General features: G+C 32.2%; 2 protein-coding genes and 1 long non-coding RNA gene across 5 annotated transcripts; 1 reads left to right on the forward strand and 2 right to left on the reverse strand.

Annotated features, from left to right (window-relative positions):
• Positions 1-288: 288 nt before the first annotated feature.
• LOC6523765 (calsyntenin-1) lies at positions 289-8,445 on the reverse strand. 3 transcript variants are annotated; one of them, XM_002099604.4, is made up of 12 exons: positions 8,295-8,445; positions 5,797-5,960; positions 5,424-5,566; positions 4,871-5,371; positions 4,701-4,808; positions 3,017-4,066; positions 2,897-2,951; positions 1,833-2,387; positions 1,682-1,765; positions 1,489-1,619; positions 1,094-1,217; positions 289-1,026 (listed from the first exon to the last, which is right to left on the reverse strand). In XM_002099604.4, the coding sequence occupies exons 2-12, from the start codon at positions 5,909-5,911 to the stop codon at positions 959-961; spliced, it is 2,934 nt and encodes a 977-aa protein (XP_002099640.1). In that variant the 5' UTR covers positions 5,912-5,960; positions 8,295-8,445; the 3' UTR covers positions 289-958. The 3 variants fall into 3 exon arrangements, with proteins under 3 accessions (XP_002099640.1, XP_039232893.1, XP_039232894.1); XM_039376959.2 differs by having other exon boundaries at positions 289-1,044; XM_039376960.2 differs by having other exon boundaries at positions 289-1,044; positions 8,365-8,380.
• A 686-nt stretch (positions 8,446-9,131) lies between these two features.
• On the forward strand, positions 9,132-10,111 carry LOC6523766 (ADP-ribosylation factor 2). Its single transcript, XM_002099605.4, has 4 exons — positions 9,132-9,292; positions 9,424-9,686; positions 9,757-9,882; positions 9,941-10,111. The coding sequence occupies exons 1-4, from the start codon at positions 9,226-9,228 to the stop codon at positions 10,025-10,027; spliced, it is 543 nt and encodes a 180-aa protein (XP_002099641.1). The 5' UTR covers positions 9,132-9,225; the 3' UTR covers positions 10,028-10,111.
• Positions 10,112-11,779: 1,668 nt separating this feature from the next.
• LOC120322145 lies at positions 11,780-13,925 on the reverse strand. The gene is made up of 2 exons (XR_005561932.2): positions 13,434-13,925; positions 11,780-13,318 (listed from the first exon to the last, which is right to left on the reverse strand). It is a non-coding gene; the product is annotated as an uncharacterized LOC120322145 (long non-coding RNA).
• Positions 13,926-19,582: the final 5,657 nt, after the last annotated feature.

The following is a 19,582-nucleotide window of genomic DNA, read 5'->3' on the forward strand; positions in this document are numbered from 1 at the left end:
CGGGCAGGATATATCGACTCGGATGTTGATACTGCTTAAGAACATAAATACTTTTTATTGTCGCAAATGTCACCTTCACTGCGTTTAAAACTTTTGAGTGAAGTATCAACATACCCTCCGCAATTTTTATTAAGAGTAAAACAGGAATTTCCGGAATTGCGGAAATTGTTTTTTTTTTGCTTCCTTCGTTAAGCACATTCCCGCCTCTCCATTCAAAACAGAAACGACTATATATATTCCAAAATAGAGTAGCATTAAGTAAACCAATTAAAAATGCGATTTTAATGGTACATTTTCAAATTCACAAATTTATGGTCGATTGAAAAATAAAATTATTAAACCTTCGATATCTTTCTTAATCTAAGTTGTATACTTGAAAAATAATAAATCAATAACAACTTCAGCTTTATTAAATAACTCCAAATTTTGGCTATTACGATTCTTTTCAAAATTTGTTATATTAAAATTTTAGGCTTAAATTATTGGGACGGAGAAACCTCCTTTTATGCATTATCGACAGAATGCAGTTGAAATTTAGACATGCGCATTTTACATTTTTAGGTCAGAGCTGGACAAACTATAAATTAAATAGATCTTACGTGTATATATTTTTATGCCTATAGCTTTTATTATTTATGGATCTAGCGGCGCTGGTTACATAATAATTGTACTATTTCTTAGCTATATTTTTGTTCGCGCTATTATTTTACGTACATGCATATGGTGTGTTACGCACTTCCACTGACTTAGTTTTTACAATTAAACAATTGCAAGAAAAATATTTTATTGCAAAACAAACTATAAATGCGCGTCTTTACAAATAAATGTGCATGAATTCATGCAGACTGTGTATACCTCATTTATTACCTTCTGCATATTGTTGATTTAAAGGTTTATATTTTATAAGCACATTTACATATTTTAGATCCAGTGTTGAGAAAAGTATTCATTACGTAATTTACTGTTGGAAAATATTGGAGTTATCCCATTCGAGTTGATTAATGTGGGTGAAACCGTCCTTCAAAACTAGTGCCAAAGATATCTCTTAAAAATTTTACTTATATTTAATGAGTATTTACTATATTTACTATACCTTCATCATCCTCAGATTCAGAATTTTCTGATTCAGAACTCGCGTCGGATGTAACATCTGTTTGTATGGGATTTATAGTTATGGTCAATGCTGAATCATCCCAAACTAAACCATCATCAGAAATCTAAGAAAACAAAAATTCATTAGAAAGAAAGATGATCCTGATCAAAAATATTTAATCTATATACATATAATATATAATCTATATATGTATATCTGAACTAGTTTGTGCTGAAACGGACAGACAGACATGGCTATATCGGATCGGATCAGTTGAGATTCTGATCAACAATATATATACTTTATATGGTATTAAGTGGATCTCGCGGTTAAAACTTCTAAGCGAAAATATTCGAATTTCACGGGTATAATCATATGGTTTTAAATATACTTACTTTTGGACATGGTTGATGGCGTTCAATATATTTCTGGCTGTTTTTTAAACGTGCAATCGAGACTCCACAAAGTAATACCGCCAAAAAAACACTTACAAGAATTATAAGCATTGTAGCGTGTGACCCTTCAGCTAAAAAAAGGATTTAAGTTTCTGCAGATGTTTATACAAATTTCTTTGGCAGTTTCATTTACCTTTGTGTACGAAAGAATGAATGTGTGATTTTGGTTCCTGCACATTGTTTGTATGCAGAAGGGAATATGAGTATACCTTCGAATCTGAAGAAAATAGATAAACGTTAAAATATATAATACATATTTTTATATGTAAGTATTAGGAACGCACCAGTTGACTGATTATCATTGCTATTTATCGAACCACTGTTTAGGTGAAATGTTGTTTCAGTATTGGTGTTGCTAATCGAATTTACTTTAGATAAAGATGGAGAAGAAAGTACATTTGTTGACTTAAACAATGTCTGTTTAGGATGCAATACAGTAAGTGTGAGTGTATATTCCCCGCTTTTGTACTGGGAACTTTGTTGGGCACAAGAAAGCTTAAAAACACGGTTAAGATAATAAGCAGGTTTCTTATTACTGTACACAAGGGATCGTAACACATTTATATAATTGCTAATGGTATCCTTTCCAATCATTTCGACACCATCCTTATTAATATTGGTCTTAATATCCATACTAGAAGACAATGACTCGTCCCCATCTATTTGAATGTCCTCATGATCGGGATTCAAAGAAGGAAATACAACAACAGTGCAGGAGTCTAGATGATTTTTCTCCTCTAATTTTCCATTATTTTTAGATAGCGAGTTAATGCAAGTCTTTTCCAAGATGTGTACTCCCAATTTAATTTCTTGATATGATACCAGCTTGTTTGAAGTCCCTAAAATGAAATAACGAAAGAGAACATTAAATTAAACAATTGTATATGTGACTTTTTTTTGATATTCATGATTATTTGTATTAGTTATTTTCAAACCATTTAGTTTTAGTGTAACAGCAAAAGATTTGGTATATGCTTATGCACATACGCAAGTTAACGTTGACCACGCCAACTGTAACGCCCGATACTTCCACCAACACTTTTGACACGATCTCTCTCAAAAATGTAATGTGAGGAAAATGTAATGATTCTTAGCTTCAATGACTTTCTATATCAACCAAATTTGACATTCTTTTGTTACTGCGATATCGGACTACATTCGCGAAAAGTGATTCATGTAATATGTAGAAAAAAAGGTGCCAGACTCTAAAAAGTACATATGTATGGTTTAAAATATTAGATAAAACTGTAGGATAGCACAAATGCTACATATTCGTTACTTGTAAAATAAAAATATATATTATAATTTTTTGTCATCCTAAAATCTAATGTAATTGTGATTTACGTACCAGATATTGCTATTTTGGGGAAATTCAATTGCGGAGATAGATCGGAGGTTTCCAGCTGTAAGATTGATATGTTAATGAATTAATGTTATCTTTTAATGACAAATTTAGTTTTTTATTTACCGACGTTGAGCCGACATCAATATCAATGCCGAGTGAAGCTATCGGTTCGTTAACCATAATATATGTCTCAATTGGTGGCAAGCGAAGGGAACTTTCATTATTACAAGTCAGCGTTGTACGCACTTCTATGTTTCGGCGTCCTACTGTGGGCTTTTGTTTAATATTAATATACTGAACTTTTCGCATCAATTGTTCAATATCATGTTTGTTTTTCGCCGCAATGTAAATTTCGTTCATTTCAATATTTTCTTTAATCTGGGTGTTTGCATAATCCGATTTTTCATCATTACTTTGCAACGGCTTTGGAGGTAATAAATGTTCAGCACAGGTGGTTCCACATTTAATGTCCTCTGCGGTCAAAACACTGTTGAGGGAGACTTTTACCTCAGAAATATCTCCATTAAAACCATGTTTCAGTCTATTTTCCAAGCTTTGGTAGCAGGCACCAATAGCTAAGGAAGTATTTACTCCATGAGCTGCGTGTAAGGGCCAGTCGTCAATTACTTCGGGGTTGCTATGACGATCTTCAATAGAATTTTCGAAACGTACGCCGTCAATAAATAAATCAACTTTGGACGGATCTTCAACACTAAGAACATAGTGATGCCATTCATTGTCACAGACCTCCGGTATTTTCCAACGCCATTCAGCAGGACTAAAGATATTTAAATCACCTTCGTTAAAATTTTTTCTTAATAAAAAAATTAGCCGACAATTGCGAACGAATAGTGCCATATGATGACGGTTCATTTTGTGGTCGTCCGCACTGCAGACAATATGCTCCTTCACATGTTTATTATTCACACCCTGACTATTGTGTCTAAACAAGGTTAGAATGCTGAAAGCTTGTGATGAAAAATCGTAATGTTCAATAACAGTGGCAGGAACTACTACTCCAGTAGACCCATCAAAGTGAAATATGGGTTCTACACCTTCGTCATAGCTTAACTCTTTAGTCCATTCTGCCCCATGTGGCAAAAGGTCTTTCACTTTTTGGCTTAGAGTGCAATTCGATATGTCCCGATCGCACCCAAATGAGATGTGCTTTGTCTGAAAATATAAATAACATGAATAAAATATAATCATTGGGCCCTATATAATATTTGTTTGGTTACGATGCTCAGATCTCGAATACGGTCACGAAAATAATGCTACGCTAAATTAGTTGAAAAGCGTTTAAAGTATTAAACGTACAAAGTATATATATTCGTGCTCTGGATCAGTACCCGATCTGTCTGTCGTTTCATATGAACGCTGTGAGCTTATTCTGTGCAAGTTTAATTCTGATGGTTGCCACGCCCACTCCAACGCCCACAACTTGCATAAAACCGCCATGCCCACACTTTTGAAATATATGAAAATATATGAAAAACCAAATTTGCCTTTTATTTCTGATGTTTAATTTGACAAAAAACAATTTTTTAAACTATTACTCAATTACTTTTAATATATTTTAGAACAAATATAAAGAAAAAAGTTAAAACATTTACATTACCCTTTTACTCTTTAAGCAAGAATTTTTATGACCGTGCATAACAAAAACTATATTATCATAGAAATATGCAAAAAATGCTTATTTATATAATGGTCTTATAAGGTTTAGTCATGTGGACTTTAATTTGAATTTGAGTTCGCAAAAGTAATCGGACCAATCGTTATTTGAAATTAATATTGATAGGCTTACCTTAAGAGCTATAGAAGAGTGAATCCTAAGGTCTTCATTCTTGCAAGAAATGTCACATAAATCAAGACGAGCATTAGGAAACAATTGAAGACTTTCAGTGCTCCCAGACTGAAAACACAAATAACAATAATTCAAATTTTGTTGCATTCAATTTGGCTATGTATACATACCGTGTAATCAATACGTTCTGGCATGCCTGAATACTTTGTTTCACAAACGCGTCGAACTTTAATACTGACCATAATAGCTGCAGATTCCTTCATTGCACAATCATAGGCCACAACAGATAGAATATGGTTATGAGAAGCCTTGTGAGAAAGTGGTTCAGTGTTTTTAATTGAACCTTCGTTATCTATTGAGAATGGCTCATCATTGTTAAGAATCTCATATTTGCAAACATCACCAAATAGTGGAGTGCAATCTTTATCGGAAGCTTCGACTCTTAAGATCTCGTTGTAAAGTCTTCCCTCGTCTACTTCAGTTACATAAGACGGTTCTAAGAATGTTGGAGCATACTCATTTACATCGATAACAGTAATATGAACATTGGCTGTATTCGAGGGTGTTCCATCACAGTAAACCGCAACGATTTCGAAATGATAACTTTTGCGATTCTCGCAATTCAACAGTCGACGTGCTTTTAAAATACCTAGGTTATTAACCAATTCAATCTAAAATATAAAGTGCAAGTTATTATGTTAATAAAAAGTAGGTAAAACTCACCTCAAACGGAATTTCATGATACGGCTTTTTGAGAATATGAAAGTTGCAAATTTTCTCTTCGTTCACTTTAATAAGAGGAGTTATTTCTACAAGTGTTTCGTTTTCTCGAATTAAACCGTGATATGACTTTTCTAATATGATTTCTGAAATATAACAAGTAATTGTATACATTCCTTTTACAACTTGATTTTTAATAAAGCTATCATAATACAGTTTTAACTGTTTAAATTTTTTTGATATGCCAAGTAGATAACAAGTATCTGATAAGTAAAAAACTTGACTGTAGCCTTCTATTTTGCTTTATTTACAAACGAAGTGCGGGAAGGGGATTAAAAAAAATGTTATTGTAGTAAGGTAAAGCTGTATACAATACCTTTTTGTGTTAAATATTCATCATCAATTTCGCTGGACGTTACGACTCCAGCGACCAGGAGTTCGCCCAACATTACTACAATGCAGACTAAACCAAAGCATTTGTGAAACGTCATGGTTCTGAACGAAGTTCTTTGAATACCAAGCCTTAATATCTTTATTTTGCTGAAAAAGAAAATGGATTTCAAATTAAAAGGCAAACTTAAACGAAAATACCATAAATATCCCCATTTTTTAAGTTTCTTCTTCTTTCAATATTTTAATTTAAAAGCAATAAACATTTCAAAGCAACACACATCCTAATGCTGAACAGTTATTAATAAATCCTAATAAATTTTTTTTTCCTTCTCCAGGACATAAATAATAATAATATATCAATATCACTGGAACAAAAATTTATTTCAATTAATTAATTCACTGAGATCTTGTTTCTAAAAGTTCCGAAATTAATTATTAACACAGATAGTTGTCTACCTCATATGTAGTGAAATTAACTAAGACAGATTTGAAAGCTTTTGAAGTTTGTGGACCCTGCAGTTTTATAACATAAATCTATAACAGCATGTTTTAAGTAACGGTTCGCCTAGACGGAGTGTAGTTAACATGTCAATACCCGGCGCAACGGTACATGCTAAAATATTTTGCTAGTTTTAGCATAGTTTTCTGTTTCGGGTTATACGGAAGAGTTTTTAAAAGTGTTAGTGGTTAACATGTCAATACCCTGCGCAACGGTACATGCTAAAAAAAATGTTGAAAGTTTTAGCATGGTTTTCTATTTTGGGATATACGGTAGAGTTTGTTAAAGTGCTAGTGATTATTTTAATCAACTATATGTTATTGATTTAGAAAAATTATTCCCAATATATTTTTATATAATATATCGCTTTACACAGCCCAAACAAGAACAGTCGTTTAATAAAGGACGAATTCTCGAAAAAAAATTATTTTATGTTTTAATAATAATGAGGGTCGCCAAAAGTAAAATTAATCAATGGCTTCGACAAATTGTTTCGTTGCTTAATAGTACATTTTTTGCCGGAACATACAACAGAAATTATTTTGGAACGGATTTTAAGACTACATACTCTCGACCGAAAATTGCTTTATAGCGAAGAAAATCTTGAAAAAGAAAACAAATCATTCTTATTTGACATCCTTGTCTTCGTTATTGTACATATAATTTATGTGGTGATAGTTTGCATGAAATATCTTTTGGCAACAAAAAAAAAACCGTCCAAATTGCAAGCCACTACACTACATAATTCGAAAATATGAATTTTCTTTTTAATTCAGTATATTTAAGAATTAATGATTAAATATTAATAAAATTTATTTAATGTACTTTAACAAGTTATACAGCGATAAAAATTAAAATTTACTACGCCAACAATTTAGGAAAAATTATTCCACTTTTTTTTTCCATTTTATTGTTATGGAAATGGCATTAATAATACTATGTTTATGCCAGCAACAACTAAAATATCTTTCTAACACTTCAAGCATTTTTTTTTGTAGCGTACGTTTTATTAATTTAAGATCTGTCCAAGTGGACAATAATTAAATATTTGGGACACTTCAATCGGAAGAGTAACTTCTGGATCTGCCTAACTGTAACACACTTCTGACTACTTGTTCGTCTATTTATCAACGATAATCAAGTTTAAGCGGCACTAAATTTAAAAAAATTTAAACTAAAATATCTTTCTAACCCTTCAAGCATTTTTTTTTTGTAGCGTACGTTTTATTAATTTAAGATTTGTCCAAGTGGACAATAATTAAATATTTGGGACACTTCTGACTACTTGTTCGTCTATTTATCAACGATAATCAAGTTTAAGCGGCACTATATTTTTTTTTGTAAACTGACTACAACAATAGGCATTTGGCAAATGCAACAACAAACACGGGGAATTTTGTATGGGAACAAATTTTAGAATAAATTACTTAGTCCCCCAACAAATGAATTTAAATGATTCCTGCAGCGTAATAAAGGACAAAAATTAAAAAAAAAAACGTTTTTTTTTTATTGTTTAGGTCATTTTTTTTAGTTAAGCTGATTTTTGTTAAAGCACCAAAATACATTTTATTCAAGACAGTGTAAAACTTTTTTAATCTATTGTTTCCGTGATTGCAAAAAGGTTACCACTACAAAATGTACATAAGTTTGTAAAACTGATTGTTGGATTACAAAAATGTATTGGCATATAGATGTACATGCATATGCATGAAAAAAATCTATTTGTGTATGTGGTTGTATCCAAGAGATACACATTCTTTAACGGATTAGACCAGATTTCGAATTTCCAACTGGACATATATGGAACCTTTTCGCAGGAAGGCACATAGAGCGTTAATACTCTAAGTATACATTTTACATAACAAAAAACTACATAGATTTAAATTAAGTTCATTAAAAAATGATACAAATTAATTAACTGTGCACTTTAATGAAAGGACCGAAAAAATTTAATTCTTTTATTTGTTTACTTAGTTTCTTACTTCTGTCAGCAAAATGATTACTTATGGCGTTTGAGAAACCAGTTGTAAGTTTAAATACAGTAGTCAATACCCTGGAAATGTTTATCCGACATTTTTAGATTCTTGTGTAGTAGAGATTAATACTTGAAATGCGATAAAAAGAAACACCATATAAGGCCCTGTGCAGACTACGCTCCACCGATTTAAGCGACATTAAGTCCAGACCATATTTTATTAACGTAATGAGTTAGGGAATGCTTAAACTGTTTTTTATGCTTACCATAGGTCCTGGGGTTGTTTATGGGTGGGTTTTTGTTATCTATAGGTATTCAAATTTCTGGATATTCCACAACACCTTGACTGTACTATTTATTTTCTTATTGGACTCAACATATATGGTTTATTTAGAAAAATATTAAAAATCAAATATTTATAGTCAATACCACCCTAAATAAATGGTCTGTAATTTACTTAGCCTAACTTTAGTTAGACAATAACATAAAATAGCTATTATATTGGCAATAAAACATAGTGTGGATGAAGCCGTAGTAGCAATGATGTAAGCATCCGGAAAACAATTTTATGGCATCAGGGTTTATGAAACTAAAAGCTCTAAGAAAAAGCCCAGTGTAAACACCCCTTTGCTTCAAAAAAATGTAATTGCTTATCCCTTTCCTACTCTTAGCAAAAAGCATTCGTCTAATGGCGCATACAAAGACAGAACACATTAAATGTCGGTGCAGTTTTGTGTTTCTTTTCAGTGGTTTCAACTGGTCATGCTCAAATTGTATTTATCAATATACTGTTTGCAGTATTTATATTTTATTGGCATTTTTATCATCGTTCCATTTTTCTTGAAAGTGCAGCATTACTAATCGAATGACTAGTTTACACGTCAATTTACTGAAGACAAATTCTGCCCAACACGAAATAAAGTATTTTTTTATTAAACATGGGATTAACCATATCTAGTCTTTTGACACGTTTGTTTGGAAAGAAACAAATGCGTATTCTTATGGGTATGTTGTTAATATCCGATATTTTACTACATTTAGCATTTCCAACATGTAAATATTAACCTTTAGTTCACTCTAAATTTTTAAGTACTTGCAATCAACGTGCACATAACATAAAATATTTTTACACGCAGTTGGTTTAGATGCTGCGGGAAAAACGACTATTCTATACAAATTAAAACTGGGTGAAATTGTAACCACCATACCAACCATAGGCTTCAATGTTGAAACTGTGGAATATAAAAATATATGTTTCACCGTTTGGGATGTTGGTGGCCAAGACAAAATTCGTCCCCTGTGGAGGCACTATTTCCAAAATACACAGGGTCTAATATTTGTAGTGGATTCCAACGATCGTGATCGTATAACTGAAGCTGAAAGAGAACTACAGAACATGGTACCTATTTTATTTAAGGAAATTTAGGTTCATACGTGTCAATCAATCCCATATTTTATTTTTGCCACAGCTCCAGGAGGATGAGCTTAGGGATGCAGTACTTTTAATTTTTGCTAATAAACAGGACCTACCAAATGCAATGACAGCTGCCGAGCTTACGGACAAGTTACGCCTTAACCAATTAAGGAATCGCCACGTATGTATAAGTAAGAATTGTTTTCCGCAAACATCTACTTATATATAAATATTTTTAGTGGTTCATTCAACCTACATGTGCTACCCAAGGTCGCGGACTATATGAAGGACTTGATTGGCTATCTGCGGAACTGGCTAAGAAATAAAAATATTACTTAAATTGTAAGATAGGAATTAGTATTCCTATGCTAAAAAGTAGGCTCTAAATAAACTTGTATATGTATATAAAATCGATGGAATTGTGTTGTTACGTTAAAATATGTATGCAATAGTGCATTGAGATTGCTTTAAAAACTATCCCCGATGGACCTACAAAAAAGTAAATTTTTTCTGGATGTGCATCAAATACTATTACTGTATTGAATACAAAATTTATTTTATACAGACTAAACCTAATAATTAAAAATTTCATTTATTTATTTTTGTGTTGTATTCTTAAAATTATTAATTCAAAATTTTAAAAACGCTTAGTTTAACAAAAATTTTTATATACAGCTGCGAAAAAAAAATAGCTCCACTTGTCCAGTAAAACTTTGAATAAGTCTCCTACCTACAATTTTGGGTTTAAAAAGATCTGAAATACCTTTTTAGAAAGGTTAAACAATTCACTTTTTGGGAAATAAAAAAAAATCACAATTGTTCTATGAATTCTTAACTTATTTAAGGAACTTTATTAAAAATGACAAAATAAGGAAAACAAGAGAGAACGCTATAGTCGAGTTCCCCGACTTATGATACCCGTTACTCAGCTAGTGGAAGTGCGAAGGAGGTCTTCAACACTGACAGTTTTTGGCGGTTTGTGGGCGTGGCAAAAAGTTTTTTGACAAATCGATACAAATTTACAACACCAATACAAAAATGAAAAAATATTAAAACATTTTTCAAAAGTGTGGGCGTGGCAGTTTTTGGCGGTTTGTGGGCGTTAGAGTGGGCGTGGCAGCATGACTCGACAAACTTGCGCTGCGTCTATGTCCCTGGAGTCTGTATGCTTAGTCTCAACTTTCTAGCTTTTTTAGTTCCTGAGATCTCGACGTTCATACGGACAGACAGACCGACATGGCCAAATCGACTCGGCTATTGATCCTGATCAAGAATATATATACTTTATATGGTCGGAAACGCTTCGTTCTGCCTGTTACATACTTTTCAACGAATCTAGTATACCCTTTTACTCTACGAGTAACGGGTATAAAAATGTCTCTAGCAATAAGGCCATTTTGGTGATATGTTTGTTAACTGTTACTTTATTCACTTCCCAATAAAAACTTTATTCCACCACTGCTATGTCCACAAACGGCAGAGTATTAAATGTTAATATTCAAGCACCTAACCCATAGCTTTCTAAGGTAAGCCTTAGAAAATGAAAACGTTTTTGTTCAAGGCGCGCTAACGGCAGTCAGCGCCTGCCTTCCCTTTTGGGCCAAAGGGAATAAAAAAAATCGATATATTTATAGTATTTCGATAATATCCGATACGATTTGGCCATGTCCGTCTGTATGAACGTCAATATCTTAGGAACCAGAGACATAGACGCAGCGCAAATTGGTCGATTCATGTATACGCCCACTATAACGCCCACAAGCCGTCCAAAGCTGCCACGCCACACTTTTGAAAAAGGTTTTAATATTTTTTTAAAATTTTTTTATTAGTCTTAAAAATTTTCTATCAATTTGCTAAAAAAAAAAACTTAAACCACCAAATACTGTCAGTGTTGAAGTCTCTCCTTCGCAATTCCACTAGCTGGGTAACGAGTATCAGATAGTTGGGGAACTCGACTATATCGTAAAAGCGCTGCTCTGGTTGCTGTATAATATAAGAACTTAGTTACGGAGTCGCTGTATAATATAACAATTGAGATACGGAGTCGCTATACAATATAAAAATTGAAATACGAAATGTTTATATTATTTGCTTAACTTGTCAATTTATTAAGATACATAAATGTTTATGTCTAAATACATTTAAATTTGGTTTGTGCTTTCCTATTATAACTTGTTGTTAAAACTAGCTTAAGTCTAAATCTATTAAACAACGAATAGAACTTAAATTAAAAATTGTGTTCAAAGTCTACTAGAGTATTTTAATACAGAATATAAACACTAATTTGAAAGCATTAATATAATTTTAAATTAATGGGCCATTCTTTCATGAACTAATGTTCCAAGTTTTTAATTTTAGACGTGTATATTACAAAGGCCAAGAGAACCTTGTGCGTGGTAGCCGTTTTTTTTCTAAACAAAAATAAAATTTCAAGTAAAATATATATAAACGTTTTCAACGTTAATTGTTATTTTAAAACTGTAGAAATGCTTTTAATAAAGAAGTGTGTTATTAGGTTTGCACAAAATTTCTTTTTGCCAAAGTAACTCATTTTTTTAGTTCACCAATCAAAGCATCTTTCCTTGATCGTTCAGTAAACCAAAATTTTTTAATAATAATGGTACAAATAATGTAAAAAATATTATTGCAGATTGTAGATTAGTTAACGTGAAATAAATGTTATATTATAGTTAATAACATTATAGTTTTTTGAATAAGATGCGCACCGAGGTATAATTGTGCAAAGACTTTTATATTTACGCTTTTATTTTATAATAGTCATTTAAATATTTACATTTTTACATTAAATTTAATTTTGTTGCTTAAACAATATTTTATTTAAAGATATTTCGGAAGTTTTTTAAACTTTCGTTCTAACGTTTTTGGTTAATTTTGGTTTCATATGTAAGTGAGTAGTCAGTTGTTTACTATTTTTGTAATATTTTATATTCTTCTCTTATAAATATACCTTCTTAAATTGTAACCTAAATTTATCAAAAAATGCAAGTTTTTATAATAAATAAACAATAATCTTTTAGTTTTCCTTTTGAATTTTTTTTTTAAATATTGTGATGTTTGTATGCTTGTATATGCTTAAAAAGTCCCGTTCTTATTGGGCAGAGAGGAAAAATAAGGGTTATAAAGTTTAAAAATTATTCTAATTAAAATTCCTATAAATGCATTTTTAGAGAAAAATTAGAGATTCTTCTCATTTAATCTAGCATTTTCAAACTATGTTGTTATTAAGTTTTTGTATAATTTGATTCATTGTAAATCATACTGGTGCTGAGTATTTACAGTAAAAAGAAACACTGAGAAATAATTTAACAATAACTAAACATTTCAAAGATCAATTATTTATGTAAATGTTATGTTTTATTTATGTAAATTAAATGAAGTATCTGTGATGTGAGTACTTTAAACTTAATTACCATATATATATATTAAGCTTAATTAAGCAAGAAAAATGTCCGACGATTCGGATTTTGTGCACGCACTTCCGCTTCCAGGTGATGCAGCTGATGCTAGAGAGTTAGCGCGCGTTGCAGCTAAAGGTGAACGCAGATCTTGTGTTAATGGTAACTGAGTTTGACCGCTCTCGTAGTAGTAGGACGAATCTGGAATAATTATAAACTTTATTAACACGCGAGGATCAAAAATCACATATTCAAGGAAAAGGATATATCACTAATAAAAAAAAAAAACAGCCTCCTTGGGCTTCTATGTCAATACCCATCATCAGCACGACCACTTCTCTAAGAAGCAATAAATAAAATTAATTAATTATCAAGCCACTGCCAGTGCCATAACCATAGGATCCGTAAGCTCCGCCATATTGTGTATATGCAGGATTGTAGGCGTAATCTGAGCCGGGCCCAACTGAGCTGCAGCCTGAAAATTAATAACAACTTTTGTTTATTTAGCCTTATAATAAATAATAGTCTTAAATTAAATAATAGTCAATAAATAAATTAAGTTAAACCTATAAAATGAAAAAATATTAAAACATTTTTCAAAAGTGTGGGCGTGGCAGTTTTGGGCGGTTTGTGGGCGTTAGAGTGGGCGTGGCAGCATGATTCGACAAATGGAGTCCGTGGAGTCCGTATTCCTAATCTCAACTTTCTAGCATTTGTAGTTCCTGAGATCTCGACGTTCATACGGACAGACAGACGGACGGACAGACGGACATGGCCAGATCGACTCGGCTATTGATCCTGATCAAGAATATATATACTTTATATGGTCGGAAACCCTTCCTTCTGCCTGTTACATACTTTTCAACGAATCTAGTATACCCCTTACTCTACGAGTAACGGGTATAAAAATAATAGCACCACTTCATAAAAAATGCTTTAAACATAAAATATAAATTTAACAGTAACAAATTCATTAATAACCAGTGATTGTATATTAAAACTACGCCGATCCCATTAATTTAGTATTTGGTAGTGTATCCTTTATTAGCAATAACAGCTGTGCAACGCTTTGGCATGGAGTCAAGCAGGTCCTGGCACCGTTTTGGGGTTATATTGCTCCAGGACTCCTTAATCACGATCCATAGGCTTTCGTTATTAGTTGGCTTAAAAGCTGCAACTGCCTTTTTAATATCCGACCAAAGGTTTTCGATGGGATTGAGGTCTGGCGACTGCGCAGGCAACTTCAAAACATGAACTGATTTATTTTGGAACCATTCCTTGGCTTTCCTGCTGGTATGCTTGGGGTCATTGTCTTGTTGGAAGACCCATTTTAGCGGCATATCATATTCAGCTAAGGGTAGCATCACCGTCTCCAAAATATCCACATACAAATGCTGACCCATTATGGTTTTTAATCAATGTATTGGTCCAACTCCATAGTATGAAAAACATGTCCATACCATTACACTGGATCCGCCGTGTTTAATTGTTTTATTGTGTAATTTGGATTATATTCGGTGTTCCTAGGACGCCTTACATATGATTGCGATCCTTTGCCGTTTTTTTTCTAAACAAAAATAAAATTTCAAGTAAAATATATATAAACGTTTTCAACGTTAATTGTTATTTTAAAACTGTAGAAATGCTTTTAATAAAGAAGTGTGTTATTAGGTTTGCACAAAATTTCTTTTTGCCAAAGTAACTCATTTTTTTAGTTCACCAATCAAAGCATCTTTCCTTGATCGTTCAGTAAACCAAAATTTTTTAATAATAATGGTACAAATAATGTAAAAAATATTATTGCAGATTGTAGATTAGTTAACGTGAAATAAATGTTATATTATAGTTAATAACATTATAGTTTTTTGAATAAGATGCGCACCGAGGTATAATTGTGCAAAGACTTTTATATTTACGCTTTTATTTTATAATAGTCATTTAAATATTTACATTTTTACATTAAATTTAATTTTGTTGCTTAAACAATATTTTATTTAAAGATATTTCGGAAGTTTTTTAAACTTTCGTTCTAACGTTTTTGGTTAATTTTGGTTTCATATGTAAGTGAGTAGTCAGTTGTTTACTATTTTTGTAATATTTTATATTCTTCTCTTATAAATATACCTTCTTAAATTGTAACCTAAATTTATCAAAAAATGCAAGTTTTTATAATAAATAAACAATAATCTTTTAGTTTTCCTTTTGAATTTTTTTTTTAAATATTGTGATGTTTGTATGCTTGTATATGCTTAAAAAGTCCCGTTCTTATTGGGCAGAGAGGAAAAATAAGGGTTATAAAGTTTAAAAATTATTCTAATTAAAATTCCTATAAATGCATTTTTAGAGAAAAATTAGAGATTCTTCTCATTTAATCTAGCATTTTCAAACTATGTTGTTATTAAGTTTTTGTATAATTTGATTCATTGTAAATCATACTGGTGCTGAGTATTTACAGTAAAAAGAAACACTGAGAAATAATTTAACAATAACTAAACATTTCAAAGATCAATTATTTATGTAAATGTTATGTTTTATTTATGTAAATTAAATGAAGTATCTGTGATGTGAGTACTTTAAACTTAATTACCATATATATATATTAAGCTTAATTAAGCAAGAAAAATGTCCGACGATTCGGATTTTGTGCACGCACTTCCGCTTCCAGGTGATGCAGCTGATGCTAGAGAGTTAGCGCGCGTTGCAGCTAAAGGTGAACGCAGATCTTGTGTTAATGGTAACTGAGTTTGACCGCTCTCGTAGTAGTAGGACGAATCTGGAATAATTATAAACTTTATTAACACGCGAGGATCAAAAATCACATATTCAAGGAAAAGGATATATCACTAATAAAAAAAAAAAACAGCCTCCTTGGGCTTCTATGTCAATACCCATCATCAGCACGACCACTTCTCTAAGAAGCAATAAATAAAATTAATTAATTATCAAGCCACTGCCAGTGCCATAACCATAGGATCCGTAAGCTCCGCCATATTGTGTATATGCAGGATTGTAGGCGTAATCTGAGCCGGGCCCAACTGAGCTGCAGCCTGAAAATTAATAACAACTTTTGTTTATTTAGCCTTATAATAAATAATAGTCTTAAATTAAATAATAGTCAATAAATAAATTAAGTTAAACCTATAAAATGAAAAAATATTAAAACATTTTTCAAAAGTGTGGGCGTGGCAGTTTTGGGCGGTTTGTGGGCGTTAGAGTGGGCGTGGCAGCATGATTCGACAAATGGAGTCCGTGGAGTCCGTATTCCTAATCTCAACTTTCTAGCATTTGTAGTTCCTGAGATCTCGACGTTCATACGGACAGACAGACGGACGGACAGACGGACATGGCCAGATCGACTCGGCTATTGATCCTGATCAAGAATATATATACTTTATATGGTCGGAAACCCTTCCTTCTGCCTGTTACATACTTTTCAACGAATCTAGTATACCCCCTTACTCTACGAGTAACGGGTATAAAAATAATAGCACCACTTCATAAAAAATGCTTTAAACATAAAATATAAATTTAACAGTAACAAATTCATTAATAACCAGTGATTGTATATTAAAACTACGCCGATCCCATTAATTTAGTATTTGGTAGTGTATCCTTTATTAGCAATAACAGCTGTGCAACGCTTTGGCATGGAGTCAAGCAGGTCCTGGCACCGTTTTGGGGTTATATTGCTCCAGGACTCCTTAATCACGATCCATAGGCTTTCGTTATTAGTTGGCTTAAAAGCTGCAACTGCCTTTTTAATATCCGACCAAAGGTTTTCGATGGGATTGAGGTCTGGCGACTGCGCAGGCAACTTCAAAACATGAACTGATTTATTTTGGAACCATTCCTTGGCTTTCCTGCTGGTATGCTTGGGGTCATTGTCTTGTTGGAAGACCCATTTTAGCGGCATATCATATTCAGCTAAGGGTAGCATCACCGTCTCCAAAATATCCACATACAAATGCTGACCCATTATGGTTTTTAATCAATGTATTGGTCCAACTCCATAGTATGAAAAACATGTCCATACCATTACACTGGATCCGCCGTGTTTAATTGTTTTATTGTGTAATTTGGATTATATTCGGTGTTCCTAGGACGCCTTACATATGATTGCGATCCTTTGCCACAAAACATGTCAACCTAGCTCTCATCTGACCATAAAATGTTTCTCCATTTTTCGCATGGCCATTTAAATGATCTTTGGCGAACTTAATACGCTTTGCTAGGTGTCTCGCATTTAAAAGGGGGACCTTTCTTGGACTGCAGGCTTTTAAGCCATGTTCCTTGAGACATGTACGAACAGTTTGAACTGTTTCGGATATTATAAGCTCCTTTTTAAGTTCTGTAGCAGTTTGAACGGATCCTTCTTGCTCTCGCCGCCTAGCCTGTTGACGTGACGTGTGCTCAGGGATCGTTTTCTCCCACGTTTTTCGGGCTTCTCATTAAATGTTATTGCATTGCGTATCATTTTGTTTGAGCATTGAAGGATTTGACGAATATTTCTAAAAGATTTTCCTTCAGAAATGAGTTTTTTGATCAAGTCATGTTTTTCTTCAGTGCAGTGCTTTCCACGTCCCATTTTAATGATTTTTTAAAGGAAATTTTTAAAAAACTGTTTTCGAAATAATAGAACAAGTGTCAAGTTTCATAACCACATGCTTTTTACCAAAGCAACCCTTCGATAATTATTGATTATTTGAAAAAATCGATAGTGGTGCTATTTTTGGTTTCGCCTCATTTTAGACCTTGCCGCCCAAAAAAAACTATAAAAAATAAAGGTATGAACAATTCAAATTTTTTTTTTCATTTTGGATGGGAAAAATAAAAAGCATTATGCGAAAAATCAGTATTTGGTTCTATCGGTACCTCAACCTTAATTTATTTGATCGATAACAAAAAAAGGTATGGCAGTGCTATTATTTTTTTCGCAACTGTATTACATATGTATGTGTATTGCAACCGTCGCACTATGGGGCAAACGACCACCTTATGTGGAAAAACCCATTTTTTAAAAGTCCTTTTTTTAAATAGAGCAACAAAGTGAGTGCGAATCACTCCGTCTCTAGAACCTGTTATATGTTGTAGAGGTATCAATTCTTAGTATATGCTATTAGTATAAATGCACACTATTGCACACATTCTCCAAAATTTAACTTTAAAGGGTCTAACCTCATAGTGAAAAACAGCAAATTGTATGAGAAATGGATAACAGACGAGTAATGCAAAAAATAACGCCAGTTTTAATTGTTTTAAAGCTTCAATTCGTGTATGACGATGAACAATACGTGTGAAACATAAATATATTTATTACAATAAAATTATAGTTCCTTGAATTTTATATTTTTTGGGAAACATTAGTTTTACAAACATATTTATATAGCATTTAAGAAAAAAAGCTGTGAAGCAAGAAGTAAAACTTCGATATTTTTTAAAAACAAGGTAAGCAACCCCCATTTTTTACTTTATTGGTTTAATTTAAGATTATATTTTACATTTTTTCGATCAAAAAAGTTTTTTTTTGTACACTGAAAAAATATTTAGGTTGTTTTTTTTTTGTTTGAAGGCAGGACCATGCCCATTTTTCCTCAAATATATTACTATTTTTATCATGAACATAAATAAAAAAAAAAACAGAACTTTAATATGTTGCTTTGTTCTCGAGTTATTAATTAATTCCACAAAAAGTGGTCGTTCGTTAAGTTATCGTCGCCTTTAGTTTTTAAAGCAAACCGCGGTTCGTCAATCAAAGTGATTCTGTTTTGAAAGAGTATATTTATATTACTTGCTTACTACGTCATGAATATATAAATATCTTGGACCGACATTGAATTCTGAGACATTTTTTGAGTTCTTAGAATTCAGGCCACGCCCACACTTTTGAAAAAGTTTTGATATTTTTTCATTTTTGTATTGGTTTTGTAAATTTTTATCGATTTGCCAAAAAAAACTTTTTGCGACGCCCACTCTAACGCCCACAGACCGCCCAAAGCTCAAACCGCCCACACTTTTGAAAAATGTTTTCATATTTTTTCATTTTTGTATTAGTGTCGTAAATTTCTATCGATTTGCCAAAAAACTATTTGCCACGCCCACTCCAACGCCCACAAACCGCCAAGAATCTCCTTCGCATTTCCACTAGCTGAGTAACGGGTATCAGATAGTCGGGGAACTCGACTATAGCGTTCTCTCTTGTTTTAAAACTACAAAATTAGGTAAAATACCATTCATCGTACTATATAAAAATGCAAAGTACATATCATTTAATACTTTATTTTTATGTTTAATAGTCAATGTAACCAGTTTAAATAAAATTTTTAGTACATTTATTGTAATCTGTATTTGTAATTGTATGGTGCATTAAAATGTAGAAATTTGTCTATTCATTTTGGAGAAAACCCTTTTAAAGTCTGGGTTTTATGACCTTTTCAGGTAAAATTTCTATCGATATGCTAGAAAAAT

Source organism: Drosophila yakuba, chromosome 4 (genome assembly GCF_016746365.2).
Source record: "Drosophila yakuba strain Tai18E2 chromosome 4, Prin_Dyak_Tai18E2_2.1, whole genome shotgun sequence".
In the NCBI taxonomy this organism is placed as follows: domain Eukaryota; kingdom Metazoa; phylum Arthropoda; class Insecta; order Diptera; family Drosophilidae; genus Drosophila; species Drosophila yakuba.